At 38.4% G+C, this 19,784-nt stretch overlaps 2 protein-coding genes and 1 long non-coding RNA gene across 4 annotated transcripts in view; all 3 read left to right on the plus strand.

Annotated features, from left to right (window-relative positions):
• The window catches only part of LOC122877539 (ras-specific guanine nucleotide-releasing factor 1-like), a 32,161-nt gene extending 29,847 nt beyond the window's left edge, over positions 1 to 2,314 (plus strand). For both annotated transcript variants that reach the window (XM_044199246.1, XM_044199255.1), the window contains one exon: positions 428 to 2,314. In XM_044199246.1, coding sequence (XP_044055181.1) covers positions 428 to 520 — 93 coding nt within the window. In that variant the 3' untranslated portion in view covers positions 521 to 2,314. The remainder of the gene's footprint in view (positions 1 to 427) is intronic.
• A 114-nt stretch (positions 2,315 to 2,428) lies between these two features.
• Positions 2,429 to 9,529, plus strand: LOC122877551 (pro-cathepsin H-like). The gene is made up of 12 exons (XM_044199268.1): positions 2,429 to 2,563; positions 3,209 to 3,234; positions 3,359 to 3,464; positions 3,623 to 3,693; positions 3,790 to 3,894; positions 6,058 to 6,144; positions 6,911 to 6,966; positions 7,100 to 7,181; positions 7,291 to 7,359; positions 7,578 to 7,684; positions 8,554 to 8,682; positions 8,766 to 9,529. Exons 1-12 carry the CDS (start codon positions 2,488 to 2,490, stop codon positions 8,839 to 8,841), a joined length of 990 nt encoding a protein of 329 aa, XP_044055203.1. The 5' UTR covers positions 2,429 to 2,487; the 3' UTR covers positions 8,842 to 9,529.
• Positions 9,530 to 12,271: 2,742 nt separating this feature from the next.
• LOC122875227 lies at positions 12,272 to 15,663 on the plus strand. Its single transcript, XR_006377774.1, has 3 exons — positions 12,272 to 12,693; positions 12,965 to 13,054; positions 13,272 to 15,663. It is a non-coding gene; the product is annotated as an uncharacterized LOC122875227 (long non-coding RNA).
• The last annotated feature ends 4,121 nt before the right edge of the window (positions 15,664 to 19,784 follow it).

Genomic DNA, 19,784 nt, shown 5'->3' on the forward strand with positions numbered 1-19,784 from the left:
TTAGATCTTTTTCTATCTAATCTGAATAAAGTGGCTGCAAGCAGCAGGAAAGATTAAAATGTACTAGCTACAAGTGACTGGGAATAAAGTATATCTTTTATTAGTAGTCAGTGATTGCCTGTGAATAACAATATAATCAAAGATTTTCTCAGTGGGCATTATTTTCATTACATTAGTCGTAATGAAAACAGTAAACAGTTTATATTTCTTTAATTTGTTCCAGATATTTATGTCATTTTGGGACACTCATTTTAAGTTTTTTTAGTCACAATTTTAGAATAAGAAAAAGTGAATGAAGGCTGCTTTCCTGCCAAACCACAATGTTTTGTATTTTCACTAATAGCATGTATACGCGCTATCATTCAACATCTATTCTAAAGGTAGAGCCTTGAACGAACTGCTTTGTCTGTGTCCATTATTGTTTTAGGTTGCAAAGTACTTGCTGGACAGCAGTACAGCGCTGGATGAGGAGAGCCTGTATGAAGCGTCTCTGAGAATCGAGCCCAAAACTTCATCATGAAGAGGATCTCTGCCACCCTAAACCCTCATATGGAGTGTACAGGAACAATATATCATAATGTACATATATTATTATTTGTATTAGACACTGTAGGCTGATCCCTTCTAGTATGTGCTCCCCAATGGACTTGTTGTGTATAATCGTTATTAGAGACTGAGTAGAAGCCCAGAGAGGTTTTATTTATATAGTTACAGAGTATTTATATGTTACTTATCGTCTTAAATACCATTTTATGATAAAGTTATTTTCCACCACAGAATAAACAGATGAGAGAGTATACAGACATGCTATTTAGTCATATCCTAATGGGAATGTGCAGTATAAAAATGCTCTCATTCATGAGAGATGGTGGTCACTTTCGACACATGATGATCAACTCCCACTTTTCTGCTCAGATGTCAAAATCAAAGAGAGAACTGCACATAACTGCAGTTGTCTTTAAACAATTCCCCATACAAACATTCTGCAGCCATTTCTTCAGCCTGTTTGTCCTCAAGTGTAGATCTTAAAAGTTAAAAATAATACAAATACTCGCTGCATGATCATTTATTTAATGTTGTAATCCTTAAGATTTCAGTCCTGGTTGATCTGAATCCAGCACTGGAATGGCGGACTCCGCCACTAACACTAAAAACTACTAATTGCTGAGTGTAAATACATTGAATGGCTATTGCAGAAAAAAAATGCCAACCAGAAATTGCGTCAAAAATGGGGTTTTATTTCATGTTAAGGATTCAAACTTTAACATTTATAAAGTAAGCCACAAATTTTTCCTCTCAGAGAAATAAAGGAGGTGAAAAGTGGGACTGCTGTGGTGGCAGAATCATGCGCTCTGATGTTTTATGTAGCCACTGAATGACAAAGAGTAGAGATTTGGAAGAGTTTGAGTTTAACTGATACAAGATTACCTGCTGACTTCTGATTGAGCTGGGACACATGTTTTCAGTTTGGAGAGATGGGTTTTTATGCCTTTTGCTTATTATCACCTTACTCCCCTGGTGGGCAACATGATGTATATACAGTATAAGCACCGGGCAGTGTATGTAGCAGATGTAACCAATATTGAGCCACTTCAGGAAGTTAAATTCCCAGCTTCTTCACTCAGACACTAAGAGCATAGTTTTTATGGTTAATCCTCTTTGGCCAGTGCATTATGGTTTTGCCTTAATCATGAAATGGATTATATACCACAAAAGTATGTAAACTATTTTGTTCTACGATTTGCCAATGAAGCAGAAATATTTGCTGTGTACAATATTGTGTACAGGCAGTCTGATGCATTTCCTAACGTGCAATGTGTTAAAAACATATCCCTCGAAATGTGTTATCCTTATGATCGTTCAACTCTGTAATAACTTCTGTGTATGATACTTTAAAACAAATGTTGAAAGCAACTTATAAGTGTAACACATTCTGTATCCTGTCTATTCCAACGTGTTAGCAGGAACTATACAGTAGTAACATTGTGCTTATTCTTGGAATATTTATAGGTATTTTTTACAGGCTTTGTATATAAAAACACCTAAAGCTTAAGTGGCAGGCATGTACCACTTCCACGTGTTCAAATCAAATCTCTATATAGAACCGTATGTGTACTGTATTTACACCCCACCCTTGCACATTAATCTTTACCCTCTAAAAGGCACATCAAATGTTTGCAGTGAGCAATACCCAGTGGTATGAGAATTATCTTTAAGTCTAGTTCAACAGCTTGAGTGGTATTTCCAGTTTTGTATAAAAGTGTATTCTTTCCTGATTACCTCTTGTTAATAAATCTATTCTTTCTCAGGGGGAGAAGTGTCTTCAAGGCTACCACGTTTGTTTTACACTGTAAACTGAGCTATCTGTATTAGCCCGTAAACTTTGTGGTCGTAGCTTTGCTGGGGGAAGATCAAAGGAGGGAGGGTGTTACGTAGTTATTATAAAAGGGAGCCGTGTCATGTGAGCTCTCAAAGCTGGGGGAAAGTATGGCGCTCAGTGTTGTGTGGTTTATAACCACCGTTTTTAGTTTAGTTCATTTAACACCGTTAATTTTACTCGAAGGTAAGTAGACACTCTTGAAGTTGAACAGTTGTATTTTATTTTAGTCAACTGCAAAATGTTAGTCGCTGTTGTCTTACAGTAGTATCTCCTTGAACAGTGGTGGAAGAAGTATTCCGCTCCTTAAGTAAAAGTAGGGCAAATACTGCGATATAAAAAACACTCCATTAAGTCAGCGTCCTGTATTAAAAGTGCTTAAGTAAAAGTGTTAGCTAAATGTACCCAAAGTATCAGAAGTGAAACTACTATATATTACAATATAGGATTAGCCTATTATTAGTGATGCATTAAAGTGTAAGTATCATTTTACTGTTGTACTTGGTCGAGTTGGAGCTAATTGTAACTAGTTTATACTGTTAGGGTAGTTTAATCTATAACACTGCATCATATTTTATATTTCCATTTATATTTTATATTAAACTCATCAAATGCTTTGTACGAAAATCTCAATCTGTAAAGTATCTAGTAACTGCAGCCGTCAGATAAATTCAGTGGAGTGAAAATTACAATTTCCCTCTGATTTGTAGTGGAGCAGAAGTAGCTCAAACTTGTACTTACGTATAGTACTTGAGTAAATGTAACTACATTTTAAAAGTTTGATTTTTAGGCTGCTTAATTAACTGACAGCTTCATTCTGTGTCCTGTCAGAGGAATATAAACAGTGGATGGCACAGGTATGTACATTGGCTAATAACAAAGTTATTATTCTTCTTTATTTTGAATGTTTCGAAAAAAAGTTTTTTAAACCTCAGTTCTTTCTTTTGTATATGCTGTTACATTTCTCTTTTTGACATGCAGCACAACAGACTTTATGACACTGAGGAGTATTACCACCGGCTCCACATATTCACTGAGAATAAGAGGATAATTAATCACCATAATGCTGGGAATCACTCCTTCACAAGTACAGTACAGTTCTGCACTAACTCCTGTCTCATAATGTGTAATGTATAGTTGAGTTGAGCGTATATTATCACGGAGAGTGCACTGTCAGCTCTCTTTTTAAAAAAAAGTTATGAAAGGCATGCATGTTCTAACAAAGTTTTTCATTTTCAAATCTAGTGAGCCTGAATCAGTTCTCAGACATGACATTTGAGGAATTCAGGAAATTATATCTTTTGACAATGCCTCAGGTATGATACATCGTATAATACAACACACTTTATGCAGTGGGTGCTTTTATACGTGTGCTTTTTTGATTACAATCTTTTGATTCTGATCTCCTGTAGAACTGCTCAGCTACTAAAGGGGGTCATGTCAGCAGGACTGGTCCTAACCCCGAGTTTGTAGACTGGAGGAAGAAAGGCAACTTTGTGACTCCCGTGAAGAACCAGGTATCCTATTAAGGTGCTGAACAGCCAGAAAAGTACCACCACAATTTAGAGGGAGGACAAGAATTTGGACAAGGACATTAATCCAAGGATATGAATTAAAGGTCCAGTGTGTAGGATTTAGTGGCACCCTCCCCTTCCAAGCATGTAAGAGAAACTACGGTGGCCGTGAAACCTGCAAAAAATGCAAAAGTTCCTATCTAGAGCCAGTGTTTTGTTTGTCTGTTCTGGGCTACTGTAGAAACTTGGCGGTGCAACATGGCGACCTCCGTGGAAGAGGACCTGCTCCCTCTGTAGTTATAAAGGACTTATTCTAAGGTAATAAAAACACAACAATTTATTATTATTTTCAGGCATTTGTACACTAATGAAAACATACTTAAATATGATTGCCATATTCTGCAAATAGAGTCCCGAAATTATACACACTGGACCTTTAACTTCCCTAATAATTTATTGTGGCACTTATTCGGCTTATAAGGCCTGTACGTCACTTTGGACAAAAGCAAATGCCTAATGAATAAACATAAATGTTGATGGAAGGAAATTCTTGTGAGCTAGTCAGCGCTGATTATGAAGAAGGTTCAGGAAACTCAGGATGTCCTACACAGCAATGTTTAATGAAGCTCAGCCAAGGAGAAAGTGATAACAGCAGTACAAGGTGAAATAAACAGTGCAGTGCCACTATCAAGTCTGAAGGTCTCCTTCTAGTCAACAATAGTTATCCCTTACCATCCCTATAGTGTCTATTGTTCTTCCTTACAAGGTTATGCATCTTTAGCCTAAAAATGTGTACTCTACCAATTGGATGGTGAACCGTAAATCTGACTTTAAGTCACGTTTGAGCTAGGAGGTCAAAATGTGGTGCATTCTGTGCATTCGTGCTACCCACACTCTCATTACACGAGGCCCCTTAAGGAAAATTCCTTCACAAATATAAATGAATCAGTTTACATTTACATACAATTACATTATTCTTTGTGTGACATGTAGGTAAACAACGAGCTGACCTGAACATCCTATATGTGGTCTATTATCAGTAGAGTGAGCAGTTTCTTAGCTGCCAAAGAGATAAAAAGCTATATAATCAATAACCATCGTAATGGCTGTATTATGCTTATGATAGGAACACTCATTGTTTCCAGTTTAAACTACTTAAACTACTGATTGAAATGTGAGCACTGAAAAAGTAAAATCAACTAATGTTTTATTTACAAGTAGTTACATTATTATTAATGTGGCTTGACTAGTAAATGAGCTAAATTGCATGACAAAGTGACAAAGACAGCATAATAAACAACAGTATTGTCACTTCTTTATAATGTTACTGTACATTCTGTAATCAAAGTGGGATTATTAGTTTAAAAGAGTACTCAGGAATTTAGTACTGTTACTATAATGTACTTGGGAGAGACAGATTAAAAGAAATATTAAAACTGAAGCTAGAAGACCTAAGGCATCCATCGGTACCAACCATGTCATGCTATCTTGTTGGCAAGAGGGCTAAATAATGCTCCAAAGCTAGGCGACATTTTGGCGAGGGAAAAGTAGTCCCTTTGACTTCTCTAGTGGTCTCTCTCTTTGTGTCTTCCATGTGTGAATCATTTCATGTTCTTTTTTAATATTTGCATGGACTATTGTGGACCTTGTTGAAATTCAACTGGCACTTGAACATGGAACACATTTATTGTTGTTAATTATTATTAATATTAGTGCATAGAAGAAAGTATTGCCTTCTAAGCTGATATCAAATTTTAAACAATAGTATTTGAATTTAAATATACCTCCTTGGTGTTGATTCTACATTAATTCTGTGATTTTACATTTTAATATCCATTATTACATGCTTCAATATTAAGAAGAACAAAAGCAATAAATCGCTATAAATCACAGCAAATTATGCGATTAATTTTTGTTTTTTTATCATTTTACAGCACTAATATATACTGTGTATATATATATATATATATGTGTGTGTGTGTGTGTGTGTGTGTGTGTGTGTGTGTGTTCCATGTGTTCCATGTTCAAGCCAGAGACACAGAACACATTATACAACTGTTTTCACAAACAAACAGTTGACCTTGATATGGAAAATCTGTGGAGTGTGGAGTGCCCCTTTAACATTATCAGTTGTTGGCGTTATATTGTGTTTATGTGCGTCTTTAGGGTCACTGTGGCAGCTGCTGGACCTTCTCTACCACTGGCTGTTTGGAGTCAGTGAATGCTATCGCTACCGGGAAGCTGATACCTCTGGTGACTACTATTATTTAGTAGGGGAGATTCACCATAATTGTAACATTTTTCACTTTTCACTCTTTTACTCAGATTTTTTTTGACATAACATTTTCAGGCCAATGCTAAAAATGCTTTGTTTAATGCTAGAAAACAGCATTAAACAAATAGTTTTCAAGACGAGTCAACAATATTTCAGTCAAGCAGCTGTTTTTCGTTGATTTCATACCAAGGATGTGATCAGATAATGTATAAAACATAATATTATTAAAACTTACCAAATGTACCAGTTGGAGCATTCGTGTCATTCCTTGTTGGCAAGGACATTGATTACACCTACATGGTTAGCAAAATTGATTGATGAAAGTTGTAAAAATACTATACAAACCTAATCTGATTTAGAATATAATTGAATGACATCTGACTGAACACAGAGTAGCCTATTGGCCAGTACAGCGCATGCTTTTTGGGGAGGCCCATGTGTAATTGCATACTGAGCCCTGGAGGGTCAAAAATGTAGCAATACACCAAGTCACTAAGCTTTGTAGTCTATGCTATAGCCACACAGTCCGTATATATTTGCAAGTTTTATTTGACAGAAAAAAACAAAAAAATTAATCAAAATTAATCAAGCCGTGCTCGCAAATAATTTAGAAGATGCACTTACAGAAGAAATCTCTGTTTTCCTGTCTGGTCCTGTGCATTATTTGAACTAGTAGCAGTATTAACTGTCGTACAGTGTCATTGCTGTGTATAAAAGCATAATGCAATTTGCTTTCTGTATCAGTCAGAGCAGCAGCTGATAGACTGTGCCAAAGCCTTCAACAATCATGGATGCTTGGGGTAAGTAACATGAACTTGTTATTATAAGTTGTTAGTTTTTTTTATTGTGATAGCTGTAAAATATAAGACATTAATAAGTTACACTAATTATAAGAATACTTCAACCAGTTAAACACTACCTGGTTTGTTTCAGTGGGCTCCCCAGCCAGGCATTTGAGTACATCAAATACAGCAATGGTCTTATGACTGAGGACGACTATCCCTACAAAGGCCATGTATGACTTTTCTGGACTGATGTCTCATTATAATAGTTATATAAATATATATTATTATTGTCATGTAAAAGAAATTCTCAATGTATGAATTTTGTCCTTCCTGTCTTAGGATGACTCTTGCCATTTTGAGCCTGCACTTGCAGCTGCTTTTGTCCTGGATGTTGTCAACATAACAAGTGTGAGTGAACAAGTGTATACATGTAATGTTACACTGTGAGACAAGAAGGAGCTATTTTGGTATAGGCAAATTAGTTTTTTATAATAAGTGACTTTATGACACTGTTACTTGAATACTTGATTGCTAACATTTGCTCACAATATAATAACTTTACCTCCTAGCCGCATTTTGCTGTTAAATTTTTGTATTCAAATTTCTATACGTTTGTCTATCCACAGTATGATGAAAAGGCCATGGTTGATGCTGTGGCCCGGCTTAACCCTGTGTCCTTCGCTTTTGAGGTCACAGCTGAATTTATGCACTACAAAGAAGGTGTTTACACCAGGTGAGCTAAGGACCTTAATAACTCAACAAGCACTTATGTATTTACTGTTAATATTCAGAGGACTGTGGCTACCTTGTTTCTGTACCTTTTGCACTATGGAAATATTTATAAAATATACTGTATAATACAATAATGGGATTTTTGTCTAGTAATCCACCAGCACAGAAGTTATTCAGTCATGAAAGAGGATTATGGAACTTACAAGGCTATCAGAGAAATACGCAGTGACCAAAGTCTTAGTTGACAGCTGTTGGTAGGATGTGACAGAAATCTGTTTGCACCTACATTAGAGCATTACACATATTTCAGACTTTTGTCAAAAAACTTAAGTCAGTAGTAAGTAAGTATAATGATAAGATTGGTTTCAGTGCTACCTCTATGTTCAGCATTCATTCATTTTTGTTGTTTTTTTGCTTCCACGCTGGTGTCAGACCAGTGTAGTGACCAGAACAAAAGTACTCTGCTACCAAGCCTTCCATCACACACAGCACACATGTCCATCCCTAATAAGGAGCTATTCATAGGTTGACCACTATGATGATCTGATGGCTCATTTGTTATGGTGCTTATAGTTAGAAGTGATTTTGGTTCACTTCACTCAACTTTCTGTCCTCTCTATTACAACTGTGCTAATATTGAGGAGACTACAACATTTTAGCTATGTGTAATATTTTGAACCGCAGACAAATGTGCCAGTTTTTAAATGTTTAGATCTTAGATTTTGTTTATTTTGTTCAGCCTGTTTCTCTGTATCATGGCTTTATCATAAAAAATATCTACAGAAACAGCTACACAACTGATCTTTGCATAGGCACCCTACAAAAGACATGTACTCTATTGATCTAAAAGAGTCATTGTTGTCTGTTTAGTACCCAGTGTAAGAACACAGCAGACATGGTGAATCATGCAGTCCTGGCTGTGGGTTATGGCGCTGAAGAGAACGGCACGCCATATTGGATTGTGAAGAACTCTTGGGGCACAGCCTGGGGAGTGGACGGGTAAATAGAGTCTGTGTGTTTCAGTGTGATGACTTGTTACAGTGTTCAGGTCTCATGGACACCTTTCTTTTTTATTCCACCAGATATTTTTTGATTGAGCGGGGGAAAAACATGTGTGGACTGGCTGCGTGCTCTTCCTACCCTCTACCTTTAGTTTGAGGACTAACAGCAGCAAAGTGGAAGACTGACCAAACTGACCAAAAATGTCACCCAGAGAAAACATAAATGCAGTGAATGTGTTTGAAAGTTTGTGCTTTCATGTCCCCTGAAGTGTTTAATGTGGAAGTTTGATTTCTCAACTATATGTACAGTATTATCCTGTATTGTGAAAAAATGCCATGAACACAAACACACATAATATAAGAAAAAGTTCAGCAATGTATTTTAGCCATTTTTTTTAGGAAAGTTTGTTTCACAATATCACAAGTATCACATGTTACGAGTTCAGCGCTACAGAGTAACCACATTCTTGTACATTTAGCTATGGTGCAGCTCCACTGCATCATGTGCACACACAAGTAAATCTAAAGAGTACATAATGCATGGGTTAGAATACCTTGCTGTTAAACTTGCTGAAGTGCATGTGCCATACTGTAACAGGCCAGCTGTTACAGTGTGATGAAGTTTTAATCAGTTTGTGTTTCCTGAGTATTTAAGTTTATTCTGGTATAGGTAGGCAGATCTGCTCGGGGTCCTGCAGTTACAGATGACATAACACATTTTGATTGGCTGTACGTCTGAAAGTGTACTGATGCCATGTGTTTGCGCTGCAGGCGACCAAATTTTAATTGTGCGATTGTGTAAAGAAAGAGATCTACATCTAATAAAATGTTATTGCCAAACTTTACATTTAATTATTTCATATCTGTTTATGTATATCTGAGTGTAAGTTCACAGTGCAAAAATACTGTACTATATAGAGCTCTCGGATGCCTGCTTTTAAAAGGAGCAGTGTGTAGGATTTAGTGGCATCTAGTGGTGAAATTGCAAGACTGCAACCATTTGAATACTGCTCGCCTCACCTGCCACTTACAAGCCAGTAGGAGAAAGTATGGTGGCTGCGAAACTTCACGAAGCGAAACTTCACGAAAGGCCCTATCTAGAGTCAGTGTTTGGTTTGTCCATTATGGGCTACTGTAGAAACATGGCGGTAGATATAAAGGGCTTATTCTAAGGTATTATTTTCAGGTGATTATACATTAATGAAAACATACTTATAAATATTATATTCCATTTCTGCCAATAGCTCCTCCTAAATGTTACATACTGGACCTTTAAATAGTTCATTTGAAGATCAGATAATCTCTTGGACCAGCAGCAAAGTTCTATTAAAACATGCAAACATTGCCTTGAATGGATGAGTAAAGACTTATATATACTTGGGACAAGATGGTTTGGTTGCAGGCTAAAATTTCAGTATGCTGTACTACACTTCAGTGACTTGTTTTTTCATGTGAGTTACAAAGCACTCCAGCAGAGGGAGATATTGCTCTATATTGCCTACCGTGACACAACATTCAGTGAGAAGCAACTTCGAGGGACAAAAACAAATGGATGAATGCAGGAACCTCAGTAATTTGAGGCCTACTCTAAAACATAGCTAATAGCCTGACTCCTACGTGTCCACCCCACTCATGACAGACCACAAATTACAGTCAGCTTTCTGTTTACATCTCCAGTCCAGGTGTAAACTACTAATAGATGACACAGGATATCACAGAAACAATCTCATCTGCGGAGGGTTAAGCATATATACATGGCAACTCTACTCTTGGCTGATTTTTAAGGCTTGCTGCTTCTTACACAGTCGCAGACGCGGTGATGCTTATCTCCTCACCCCTGCCAAGTGGAATACACTCACTAAGAATTCCATGCAGGATCATTTGTTCATGTTGCGTCATGCGCCACAGATTCTGAGTGGCTTAGTCGAGTGGAACCAGAACAACCAACACAAACAGAGGAAGCCATGAGGTTGAAGCAGACATGTTTGAGAATTTCCCCCACACACACTCTTTCTCAGCCTCCCTCCATGGATGGATTACTGTACACAGGCCCAGAGCCTCAAGTGGTCAGGAGGCCCTAAATCTGAGCCTCTGTTTGAAGTTAACATTTCTTGTTGAAAAGTAAATTGAACAACTACAAAGGGATGCAAAACATATTTGCCACATTGTTTCATTTTGTGTCTCTTTCAATCTGGGTGTTTTGCTCCATTGTATGATGGGTGGGGCTTTTACATGTCTGTGCCCATGGGCCTGTTGTTTTATAATCTGCCCATGCCTCCCTCTCAATCCAGTTAATTTCATTTTAGGGGAAACTTTTGCCAAAGCTATATAACCACTGCAGGTGTATCTAGTGCTCTCAGTAATGGGTTGATGTTACAATATAATGATCCAAGCAAGATGGACATGTATCAAAGAAAAGGAAGATATTGAAAAAGTGCTACAAAACATGATCATTGGTGTTCAGCATTCAACACTACCCAGCCATATCTACTTGCTGAGAAACTTCTAATTCCAATTCCAATGTAAATTAAAATCTCAATGGTAGGATAGTGGATTTCTTGACAAACAGGTCCCAGTGTGTCAGGGTCACTGGTGTGTTGTCCTCCAAATTGCACTACACGTGACTTTTTATCTTGCACACAAATGATTGGAGATGCAATTAAAGAACATGCAAAATGATGCGTCTGTGCATGTGGGTCATAATCTATTTGTAGATTGTTTTGCATGTGTTTTCAGAATTTTGCTGTTTTACAAATTACAATTTCTACAAATGCACTCTTCACAATTTTTATACAAACACGATCTAACTTGTATTTTCTAACCACTGTTTCAAAACATGCGTACAAATTCTGTGCAATTCTCAGCATGCAAGTATCAAATCTGCGTTTGCGGATCGCTTCGCATTTGTCTACAAATCATATTCACACTGTTGTACTGGTGGAGAGTGTGAACACGATCCACAAACGTAGTAAGCCAATCAGGTATTGCTTTCTATGTGATGTCAATAACAGCCTTTAGCCTGCTTCACTCAGTGAAGTAGTATGTGAAGTCCAATTACTTATTGTAAACATATGCGTGTTAAGGCCATCCAGCGAGTGAGGAGAACACACAGAAACGTTACCCCCATCCAGGACATTTAAGCCAAACGCTGCACCAGAGGAGCCCGCAACACAATCAAGGATAAACATGCCAAGCTGTTATCAGTCACCACGCTTTAATGAAGCTGATCTCGTGTTAAATTATCTACGGCAGTACAGGCGAAATTGTCTTTTCTCTCTTTACGTCACCAGCCGCCGCATTCAACACACATGGCAGCTGACCCTTACGTGTTTCATATGCATGTGCTTTTTGCAAGAGTAATGTAGCCTACTTCTAAAGATAGCTACCCCACCAATCTTATTAGTGCTCAGAGGCTTTGTTCAGACTGCAGGCAAATCAGATTTGTTTCTCAAATCAGATCTTTAAGACAGACTGTCCGCATTGTTATTTGCAAGTGATCAGGTCAGATTTGTGTGTCCAGACGTCACCAACCTGTTTGTATGTGTTACTGTGGTAACGACGTAGGCATCAGTAACTACATACGCCATGGAGATCCATCATCTCGCCCTCCAAACAATTGCGCTGTCAAGTCGCGGGGCAGAAGTCCTCCATACGCACCAGGCAAACTTAGCGAAGGAGAAGTTCTGCACTGCGACTTAAAAGCACACAGCATGGATTCTGCTCAGCCGCTCCATGGATGTATTATAAGAGCATCCATGCGCGGCTCTGATTCACTTCCGTCACTCTGGATTTGTGAAAAAGACACTATTTGAGCGTCCAGAGCGTCCTGGACTGAGACGCATCCAACGTTAGGAGTGACGCTAATTCCACTACTTTTGGCGGTGACTATACGTGTAACTAATTACTTTTTCAAAAGTAAATGGACTCATTAATCATTACTTTTGTCTTACCTGTAAATAGTGGACAACTTGCAGCAATTATCAGCATTGTTGTGCGGCGGTGTGTGAGGGTGAGGGCATGTTTATTTGTGCTTGGATCTGATTTGCAAAAATCGCATTTCATGTTGTTTTTGGCTGTCCAGACTTTATAAAATCAATCTGGATACAATCTGGATATGCCAAAAAACGTAATTAGGACTGGCAGTTAGAACAAGGCCTAAGTGTAGGCCTTGTTCTAACTGATGATGATGTGATAGAATTACTTCAGGTGATTAATGATTCCTAATAACAGTCTCCTTATGCCAAAGGAAATAAGGAAATTTAATTCTTGTGTTTTACCAGATTTTTATGAACCTCAGTACGCCAAACGCCACAAGCTTCAGCAGGACTTTGACGACCAGGATGGCGGTGAACACATAGTAGGAGTACTTTGTAAGATTTTCTATATACTGAACACACACACACACACACACACACACACACATAAAGAGGTTTATTTCTATCCCCTCACAGGGTTGATGTAAATAGTTCTGAGCTTGCAACTCCTGTAGACAGTGATTGTATGTGTACCTGAGGTTGATTATAGTGTTTGAAAGCCACTGATGATTCCTTTTAGTAATCCTTCATCTCCATTTTTTTGCTCCTGCAGACACTGGTGAAAGGTCTCCACCATTAAACCAATACACATGTCGAGGAGAAAGTAGCTCATAATCATGAAGGAGATGAAAAAAGAAGGATCCATTCGTTGTGGTTCCTCACAGGTTGAGAGGAGCGGAGACATCATATTTTATTTTCTTCTGCATAAGAAATAAAAAATAAAAGACAAATGTATTACACTGCTTACGAAGACAGCCGAAGACTTACCTTTCCTTGAACACGTAGAATTACCAGTCTTCATGCTCTTTGCACCAGTGGTGCACTCAAGTTCATAGATCTCTGCAGGGGTGAACACTTAAACATCAGTCACCTCTCTTTATCCAAAGCATGAACAAAATACTTAAAAGAACCACCAGCTCTCGGTTGGGTACCAAACTAGACTTTGAAAACTATCACTATTAGGAACTTATATTGTCCTCATTTGTTTGTTTGTTTTTTAAGAAGCTCTGGAACAACATGAAACCGTTGAGCAAAGGTGTATGTAGGAGGGACACAAGGGACAAGTGTACAAGTTGCTCAGTATAAAACATGTAGCTCTTAGAGAAACCTAAGACAGAGGCCCTTACAGTGTCCTTGAAGCGCTGAAGCACTACGCCCACAAGTACATTGAGAAGAGCATGTTTTCCAACATGTTTTCCATGGGGAGGTAGCAGCCATGTCGTTGTATAGCACCAGATTCCAGTCCTCCTGAGTCTGGATCTGGATTGACAGATTAAATACAAGAGAGTAACACAGACAGAGATTAAGGCACAAATTGCATGATGATGAAAAATGATGATGATTGCACAAATTAGGAAGTCAAAAACTAACCTGGAACACAGTGTAAGGTGTCAAAGTTTTTTTCAGTCAGTGGTGGTGTCTCTGTGCTGTAAATGGACTGTACTTGTATACCACCCTTCTAGTCTTCAGACCACTCAAAGCGCTTCACGCACTGATGGCAGAACTGCTCATCAGTATAAAGAAACTAATTAAGTGTTCACACACAGTTCAGTGTCTTGCCCAAGGACACTTCAACATGTGGAGTGAGGGAAGCCAGGATCGAACCGCCAACCTTCCAATTGGTGGACAATCTGCTCTATCACTAAGCCACAGCCGCCTACAGCTTCCTGCAGCCGCTGTGTCTTAACATTACATTGATCACCAAACAGGTGCATGCCGAGAATGCTGGAAAGAAAATAAGAAAATGCAGTCAGAATCACTGAAATGTATGCATCTCGAGTGAGATAATCATTATAGTAATAGAACAGCATTTGGGATTTCCTGTGACATTGGATTTTTCTCACCAATAAAGCAGCGATGTGGGGAGGAATGATTATTGTGTATGCATGTCTGTACATGTCTAAAGCTGAAAATGACAACCAGCTGTAGCATGAAGAGCGCAGTTGCCCCTTGCCCCTTGCCCCTAAGTAATTGTCTCCAACATACTGAAAAAAACAACCATATTTTAATACGCTGTTCGCAACTACTGTCTGACAACTGTAACCATATATTTAATATTCTGTATGTTGATGTTATAGATTATATTGTTCTAATATTGTTTAAAGCTAGGGTACGTAATATTGGAGAAAGTAGCAACAGACAAACAGACAGCTAGATTTTGAAAGTATCCAACTGAAAAATCGTACCCCCTCCCTTCAGGCCTTTCTCCAAAGCCACTCCCCAAAACACATTTTCATGCACAATGAGTGCACGGCAGAGTGCCACACTCTGCCATCACCACACTAAATATAATAGTGATGATCTTGTTACTGATTGTGTGTCAACACCTCAGGCTGTAGGAAGAGAAGATGGAAAGAAATAAAGCAAAAGAGCAAGAAAGGACAGAGGGGAAGAGAGATACAGATGGAGAGAGGGGGCAACAGAAAGCAAGAGCAAGGGAAAATGCAAAGAGAGATGGTGGTGATAGAACTGATAAGAAAAAGCAAGGTGAGCAGATTAAAGTAGTTTGTGAGCCACCTGGGAATTCAAACCCTGGACCTTTGTATCCCCAGAGATGGTGACTTACTGACTGCACCACTGGGGAGAAGCTGGGGAAGAACACTGCCATGCTGGGGGTCCTCACAGAGGCTGTAGAGGGGGTTAACGGTGGTTACCGACCGAGGCTGGTCAGACGTCTTAAACGGGTAGTAACTTAAGCTAACTAAAATGGTTAGCTAACTGATACAATAAAATGTTTCCACTCATATTAATATTACAGGCAACATTATTACAGGTAACATTCTTACATGTAACGTTAGTAGTGTTCGCAATTGCTACCTAACATTATGCTGACTGAAGTTGCTGTATAAGGTAATGTGACACTTGACAACAAAATTATAAAATGACTTTCTGTGACGGATGGAAATATAACGTGTATCACTACAAAATAAAAAATAAAAACTACACATGGTTGTTTCCACTCATAGTAATATTACAGGTAACGTTATTAGCTACATGTTACTAGTGTTAGTGATTGCTAGCTAGCTAATGTTATGCTGACTGAAGTTGCCTATAATGTAACACTCAACAACAGATGGGGGACCGGCGATGTCCAATGTCATCCCGCGGCGTGATTGTCCACATCCAATGTCACCCTGCGGTGTGATTGGCCTATATCCAATCTTACATTGGACAGGGAATACGATGATTGGCTGATGAGATTGGAGATTGAACAGACGATCCTGAGCCAAGCTCAGAATCTGCTGCTAAATCAACACAAATATTGCTTTTGCGTTCCTGGTGATCTGGTGCACTTTTGTTAAATCAACTCGTTTTGTGGCATTGTTTCTCATTTGCATCACTATCAGTTTACTTGTGCGTATGTAGTAAGGCACATTTTGGTCACTTGGTGTACATAATTGTACATTTGAAAGTGCAAATGGCAGGGGTACAAAAATTAACTTGTAAAAATGAAGAAAGATACTGTAATGTGCATGTTTAGGGTACTGCCAAGGTCCAAATGAGATCAAACTTATTTTCAAGATTATGTACTCCAAAAGACACAATTTTTCTTTACTTTTTTGTGATACAAACATGTAGGGAAATTATTAGTTATGTTTGGCACATGTGCAACAAGTTATCAAAGTTGTCCAGTAAAGCTGTGACTCGAGTCAGGTTTCAGAGTTCCAGCAATGTGACTCAAATTCTCACCTGTGGTGTTGCTCTATGGGACTGCATCGATTACTATGCCAATCTATCTCTATGCTTTCTAGGGACAGAAATAACACACCGTGGCATACAGTAGATTATCACAGATCATTTTTATTAACATTATGCCAAATGTACTTTTTGTTTTACGACATGTTTTTAGGAAGAGATGGGGGACATATTGAACAAAGTCACTGGGCCAGATTCAAACACACAGCGTGATGCGTGTCTCTCCTGCTGGGCAACCAGTCTGTCCCTTCTTGTTGACTCTTAGACTGTGGAGGCTTTTGTCCTGCCAAAATGCCTTTATCACTGAAAAGCTGGGCTGGTTGATTTCTAAGTTCCAATTTTTCCATTTTGTGCATATCATATGAGTGTTTTCACTTTATCATAGGGCAGACGGTGTCCATTCTGTCACCAAGACACTGACAGTATCAAAGTAAATGCAGTGCTTGCCCTCTAGTGTTCAGAGGCTGACAGTGACAATAGAGAAGCCTTACATCTCAGTTCGCTGGGCTTGCCATTTCAACTGCCAGGTCTTGATGTGTGCTGGCAGCCCTCCATGATCACATTTCACCCTTCAGTGAGCAGCAAGGGTGTAGCACTGCACAACAACAGCAGCATCAGCTCTGGAAGCTCCATCTCGTTGCTTCTCATCTGTTCAGGTCCCAGCGAGGTTGACAAGCTCGCTTTCAAAGTCTATCAGTTACAGATTACTTTCTCCATGCTCAAAACTGGGTTTGTGATTGTGTTGTTTTTCCCACACAGTAACATAATGCTATTAATTTTAGTCACCCAGTTTAGTTTAGTTTAGTTTATTATTATTATTGCACAATATCCAGTATTTCTGCCCAATGTGTTGCCCTGGCTCACACTGACATGTTGGTAAACTCATGTTATATTAGTAACACTTTCAGAAGCACCAACAACTACACTTTTCAAACAGGACACACACACACACACACACACACACACACACACACATACACACAGATGTAGTTTGTTGTCATGGACACATTATTTCAAACCCCACATGATCTATTTCCATGGCAAGTGAGTGCTGGTTGGCCCCTTCAAAATGGACTGAGGATGGTCTGAAAATGATAAGAAACTCAATGATCATATCAGAATCAGAATCAGAAATACTTTATTGATCCTCGAGGGGAAACTCTTTTGTTACAGCAGCTCGCCTTTACGTCAGTGCACACAGGAATAGAAGTACTAGCAAAAAATATAAAATATACAGTTAAAAACACATGTGTAATTAGCTACAGAATTAGGCTACACATTTCAGCTGAGAACATCAATCAAGTGCAACTTCAGTGGTTCAAGTACCTGAAAAGTAGTTTATTTAACCACCTCCTGTTTACAGAACTGTATGCTAAGAAAGCACATGGGTGCTTGTTTCAAGCAGTGATAAAATGCATTTCCTTCACATAGAAAAAACAATATCTGATATTACCATGGTAATTTATATCTATCCTAAGATCAGCACCAACTTCACTGAACCCCAGTCAAGCACTGTGCGTAAGTGTGTTTGTGTACTTTAATATGTGGATGTAGGTCTTTGTACAAACACAAATCCTAAACAAATATGTATAAATCCCTGTTCTAAGTACTGCAGTTTGTTGAGAGACCAAGCGTGACAACAGTTTAAACAAGCCAATATTCTTTGAAACCAGTGTTTAACAGTAGAATATCTCTTTCAACTCATACCTGATTCCTCTGAAGTGAGAAATTTAACTCAACCCTTCCAGCTTTCATCAGGTCCAGTTGGGCCTCATCAGGCTCAGGAATTAATATAAAGATCCAGCAGAGAAAGCTAGACAAGACAAAAATGAAGAGTCCCAATGGGTCTCGCACACCTACTGCCTTTCATTATTTCACAATTAGTGATCCATATTTTTAAAAGATTTTTACTTTACTGCACATGGATCAGATGAAGGCCAAACTGTAGTTTCCAGAGAATGTGTTCCAGGAGTCTTTAAAGTTCAAAACTGTCCTCTGTCAAAGTATTCTCAGCCGCTCTCAGTTTGTCAGAACAGAACAACCCATCAGCGAAATGACTTGCAGTATAAAAACCAGCTCTCAGTAACGGGCACAAAGGGGGACTTGGGTAATTTTTCAAGGCTTAAACACTTTAGGGGCCATTACTGGCCATTAGATGTTGCCAAAAATTGTCCTGTGTATGATTGCCTTAGAGACTTTGATGCATTTTTGGTAGTGTGGGTGGGTTTTTGCCAACAATGATTACCAATAGTGATTATTCACCATGTTGCATATTTAAAACCATTTAGTGTGCTGTGTCAGTTTGCACTTTAGGCCACGAGAAGGCATTGCACTCTTGGAGATGATGTGATGCAACAGTTTATCTCACGTCTAAAACAGATTTGTCAAAATACATGTCACAGTTGCGTGTCCAGATTTTTTTGACTGGGGTAGCCCAAGTGGGGCACTGACTTATGCAGGGGTGGCATGAAGTACGTGTGTATACAGACACACACACACACTCACACACACACGTTGGAATAGCAATAAATTGCCATTTCTGTCTCCACTACTCACATTGATTACTAACATTACAGTATCTTACAGTTTCTTACATTCCTGTATTTAAAATTTTTTGTTTAACAGATAAATAGACCGACCAATCACAACACAACAGATTGGCACCATACAGGCCACACCCTGGACACCCCTCTGACATGTCATGCATGCCCTAAAATTAACTAATTTATATGAAAGTATACAAAATGAATCATTTTGACTTTTTTTTTCTTAGATTTTTGTTCATACAAATCTACATTGCATTACAAAACACATTATAAATACGCAAAAAGTAAGAGTATTTTGCCATCTATGTACCATGGTCTGTAACACTTTAATATAGCCACAAGGCAACATAAGAGTAATGTTATTATAGGAGTTTAAATTAGAACTATAAACATGTCAGTGTGTGCTGTACCCTGTATAGTTTTGCTCAAAACCTGTACTATAGAAACAAACAAACTTTCTTTTAGGAGAAAAAAATACATTTGCTTCCTCCTGGCATGAGGCTTTATCAGGACAATAGAAACGGCAATTAAAATAGCAATTTCCAAGTTAGCAAAAACATAAAAATGTAACATATTAAAAACAGGGTCCTCAAGTTGAAATAAAAAAACACACACATTTGGCTCTTGAGAATAAGTTTACTACTGTAAATACTATAATGAAATTCAGTCAGATGTCTTCTTACCTGTTACCTGTTTGTTGGAAAAGTCTCACAATAGAGGCCACTGTTGAGCTTTGGAACTTTGGCTGCACTCTTAGACCAGCCGTTGTCATTGATAGACCATAAATGATTCCAGCTGACACAGCAGATCTGTGTGTGACTGAT

This window comes from Siniperca chuatsi, linkage group LG1 (genome assembly GCF_020085105.1).
Source record: "Siniperca chuatsi isolate FFG_IHB_CAS linkage group LG1, ASM2008510v1, whole genome shotgun sequence".
NCBI lineage: Eukaryota > Metazoa > Chordata > Actinopteri > Centrarchiformes > Sinipercidae > Siniperca > Siniperca chuatsi.

Excerpts from the sequence above, each read along its gene's own strand:
- LOC122877551 (XM_044199268.1), top strand. The coding sequence starts at position 2,488 with ATGGCGCTCAGTGTTGTGTGGTTTATAACCACCGTTTTTAGTTTAGTT. Across the intron at positions 3,465-3,622 it reads TGGGAATCACTCCTTCACAA|TGAGCCTGAATCAGTTCTCA; the intron begins GTACAGTACAGT and ends TTTCAAATCTAG. Across the intron at positions 7,360-7,577 it reads ATGTTGTCAACATAACAAGT|TATGATGAAAAGGCCATGGT; the intron begins GTGAGTGAACAA and ends GTCTATCCACAG.